Raw genomic sequence first — 4,371 nt, 5'->3', positions numbered from 1 at the left:
CAAGAAAATTGGGAGTAACAGGATGCGGATGTTTTTAAAATAAAATTAAATTCTTTATATGTAGCTTTGTGTTTTCATGTATTCTTAGGTGGACAGGGAAACCGTCAGTTCACATGCGTATGATAACTTTTTGTTTTTCCTTTAACCGGAACTTTATAGCTTGGCAAAAATGTCCACAATTACAACCCTTAATCAACTCTGGAAAATTGTCATGTTTACGAGAATCTCTATTTGTTATTTCTTAAATTACGATACTGATAATATACAGTAAATGAATATGTTCTAGTGCCCAAAGAAGAACACGCAGGCTGGTAAAAGATCGGTCACGAGAGACCTTAACGGTCGTGTACACAGGAGTCGCATCAGATTGCCTTTAGCGGCTCGGGGGGCGCGGGACGGAGTTTCAACTCGTCGTTTTGCCCACGCCCTGCCCCGGCCCGCCAAGGTCCGTAGGCAGATCCCGCACTTTTTGTTATCAGACGACCGTCATACGTCTCTTTGTGCCTGCAGTATATATTGGGGACGACCCTGGGAACGTTATCAGTCTCTGGTTCCCAGTCCGCTGAAATGGCCGCCAAGTCCGTTGTAAGTATTAGTCACTTACTCAATATGCACATTGATATACGTTTCCATCTCAGATATATTCAAATCTAGTTTTGTTTCTCTAAAAATTTTGTATGAGAAGTAATATGCACTAATAATTCAAAGAATGTTTAAGTCAAATTAGCAAAAATTGCAATGTTTTCCATATTCTTTTCTCTTACACGAACTTCTTTATCAGTCTCCTTTGGAATTTTCTTTGCATGTCCATTATACTTATTTTTTAAACTTTACAAAAACTGATGTAACAAAAAATGATTGGCACAATAATGTTTTAATTTATAACAACTTATTAGTTTCACGAATAGCACATTTCGTACTTTATTGTTATGTTTATAAATAATAATAACTTCCCTAAAAATTGAATTAATTGAATGACTGCCTTATTTAACTATTACATTTTCTAGCTAAGAATGATTGATATGGAATGCATTATCAGCATTGCCATGGCAAACGGTCATGTTTTATAAAACTTTTTATAACAGCATAATATTACCGGATTGAGGAAGGTAAATAGTTGAAGATCTTGTAAATTCCTTTTAGTTGTTATCACGGATGGACGTCGAGATAGTAATCCTAAGATTTTACTTGAGAAACTTGATGAGTGTTACATAGAGAACGATGCAATTCTATTATTGCCTGGTAACTTAATGTTGTTGAGTAGTAGTAAAAAAATTTACACCACAAAAATATTTTAAATTTTAATTAGGACAATGCTATGTTAAATATAATGCAAAAAATAAAGTAAAAAGAGTGGTATTTCTTTCAGTCCAACAATGGTAAACAATACGTCATTTTATTCACTTCTTCAAAAGAACGCTTATAAATATAAACTTTCTTACTCATTAAGTTTTAAAATTATTATTAGCTGAACGTCATGGAAGGGCTACATAATTTCATTTCTGTCTGTTCCTTCACATAATATTTCGAGAAAGGCCTTGAATTGTGCATGAAGCACCATTTCTAAGCGAACATTAATAAGGTCAATAAAGATGCATGTCTGTCCGTTGAGAGTTTGGCTAAGCGCTATTGAAGCATGTTGACGTAGGTATGTTATTGTTAGGATAACATCCGAAAAAAGCGTTTGAATGTGAATTAAACAACCCATGTTCTGGAACCGATCGAGATAAATATATAAACAGCTGATCTTTGTTGGACAGCTGAACTGTGGCAGTTCTTGCAATTGCAAATCTTTTGTAATGTTGTGTTTTGTTTCGATTTTGTATTGAATAATTTCGCTACCAATTGATTTTATTATTTATAGCAATCTTTGCTTTAGAAACGAGGATAATGTACTTAGTAGGCTAGTACAATCTCTCTTCTGCCTTCCGTAACGATTAGAAAAATTCCTTTTCTGCAATATTGTCTTTCCGTTCGCAGAACAACTGAAGAATGAAATGAGCTATGGACTTGAACTGAGTTATGCTACTTCAGCTAAGTCTGTTAAGTGACACGTTTTGTATACGGTAACACCTATAAATAAGATCGTATAGGTATTTAATATTTTACCAATAAATGTATTAATTGTATGTAAAATGTCCAGGTCCTCCTCCTTGCAGTTCTCGCTCTTGCTGCTGCCGACAGCAGAGTAAAGAAGGCAGTTGTGGGTAAGTTCGTATCTTATACATATAATAAATATAACACAATAAAATACCGTAAAATACATACAATAAAATACATAGAATGCGCATTCGATATGCTGCACCTTATTTCTTTCGGAATGTACATCATCAATGCAGAATGTCATCCACTTCTTCGCAGACAGTAATTGTAAAATTTTTCCGAACATTTGTGAAGTAATTTTGGTTTATTGCAGTTATTACATTATATATTTTGGTAACAGTGATTTAAACTAACAGTCTATAAAAACATCAAATGTACAAGACATTCAGAAAGTACTAGATAGTTGAATATAAGCGAGTTAATTGCATCAGTTAATGTAGAGCCAAACTTCTCCATTTATTAATTACAGGAATAAATTTAAAATCAAGAGGATTTAAGTGCCTTTCAAATAAAAGCGCAAAATGTACTCTACCGTTATAAAAAAGATCAGATTTAAGTCTTAAATAACTATAATCATTCCTCTTTTCAAATGATCCAACAGAACGTTACGTAAGTCTTGCCAACCAGTCCTACAGAGGATACTTACTCCACGTGTGTTTGTCTACCCATTTGTTTATCCTGCATTTTTCTCATTGGTATGATTGATATGATTAATGTAAAAACGTTAAAATTTTATTTTAACCTCAAATTTGATATTTTGACCACAAAATCATTAGCATCCTTTCTTGGGCCAAGATGAATCTATATACGAAGTTTCAAGTATCTGCGGCCTATCTATCAAAGTTTAAGTTTAAAGCTGAGGGATACACAGACAAACAGATACACATTGACACATTTTAAGAAGATCCTGTTGAGTACTTAATAACCAGTAGTAAAATTATAAAATATGGAACTTAAAATCAAAGAGTACGTCTTCTAAAACATGCATTTTTTAACGAGAGTCAATAAAAGCTGTATACTAATAACATTATTGTTTTTTGTGCATAATCGATAAATGCATTCTAAACTTTTATTTAAACGTGTGAAAAATCGAGAAAAAGTCAAAGAATATCTTAGTTCTAACAGAGAAAGTTAGGGCTAAGAAGCCCTCTCTAAATTTGAATCTGGGGACCAAACATTCCGAACCATCACAATGGCTGGGTAGGTTCAGATTCTGAACAGATTCTGAAAGTTTCGATTTAATCATTATTATTCTTCTTGTATTGATTTCATATTCACTATAACTTAATGTATTATACGTAGTAGAAACTTCATAGGATGTTAAATGCTCGAAACGTATTGTAAACTACCATACAGATGTAAACCATTTAATGTGTAACTATTAAACAGTATATTACAGATTTTACAAACAATAATTTCTGGAAAATTAGTTTATTTTAAAATCATGCAATATGCTATACAATGGTAATATTTGTCGTAGTGGTTCCTGAGGATGATGGCTCCTACTTCGAGGGCAAATACCCTGGAACTGGATTCCCCTACACCGCCGGACTCCCCTTCCCCTACACCTACTCTGCTGCTGCCTACGCCGCTGCTCCCTACGCTGCCGCTCCCGTCGTAGCTGCTCCCTACGCCGCCGCTCCCGCCGTCGTTGCTGCTCCCTACGCCGCCGCTCCCGTTGTCGCCGCCCCCTACGCCGCCGCCCCCGTCATCGTCCAGGACAACGGCTACTACTTCCCCGGCAAATACGGACCTGAGAACCAGTAGACTATCATCCTCAACCCTCCCCTCTCCTCATCTCCTTGTAATTTATGTGTATATGAATCCAACTCCTTGATTTCTGTACAATAAATTCTCTCCTTACCCAAATATTGCTTTTTTATTAATGTCCTCTACTAAAAGAAGTCTATTAATAAAGGTTCTAATGAATCGCCGAATTCCTATTGGTTTCATAAAATTAATAATTTGTGATTTGGGAATCAAAAGCTAGTATGCTAAATAAAATAAAATGCTAAAATTAATAAAAGAATATTTTGGATTAATGCTATATTAAAATAAAACAAAGTAAATGAATGACATGAAGATGACACGTCCAATTTAATTAGTTTTCTTTAGATTTCTTATCACATAATAGTACATGGGTTATGTTGTACTGTTTTATTACGTTCAAAATAAAGACTCAAATACTTTCTTTTTTTTAAACCAGGGCATAGGTAAATTATTTTAATTTAGACCAGTTTTTTTATCAGAATAAGTGATAGTTAATGG

At 34.3% G+C, this 4,371-nt stretch overlaps 1 protein-coding gene across 1 annotated transcript; it reads left to right on the top strand.

Annotated features, from left to right (window-relative positions):
* Positions 1-431: 431 nt before the first annotated feature.
* LOC124367870 (cuticle protein 16.5-like) lies at positions 432-3,972 on the top strand. The gene is made up of 3 exons (XM_046825047.1): positions 432-585; positions 2,144-2,207; positions 3,584-3,972. The coding sequence occupies exons 1-3, from the start codon at positions 568-570 to the stop codon at positions 3,868-3,870; spliced, it is 369 nt and encodes a 122-aa protein (XP_046681003.1). The 5' UTR covers positions 432-567; the 3' UTR covers positions 3,871-3,972.
* Positions 3,973-4,371: the final 399 nt, after the last annotated feature.

The sequence above is a fragment of the Homalodisca vitripennis genome, chromosome 8 (assembly GCF_021130785.1).
Source record: "Homalodisca vitripennis isolate AUS2020 chromosome 8, UT_GWSS_2.1, whole genome shotgun sequence".
NCBI lineage: Eukaryota > Metazoa > Arthropoda > Insecta > Hemiptera > Cicadellidae > Homalodisca > Homalodisca vitripennis.
Note: the sequence above shows the minus strand (reverse complement) of the source record. Positions and strands in the feature narration are given on the sequence as shown.

What these genes read in the sequence shown, in the direction of transcription:
- LOC124367870 (XM_046825047.1), top strand. An exon ending in AGTAAAGAAGGCAGTTGTGG is followed by an intron (nt 2,208 to 3,583) that starts GTAAGTTCGTAT and finishes TATTTGTCGTAG; the next exon opens with TGGTTCCTGAGGATGATGGC.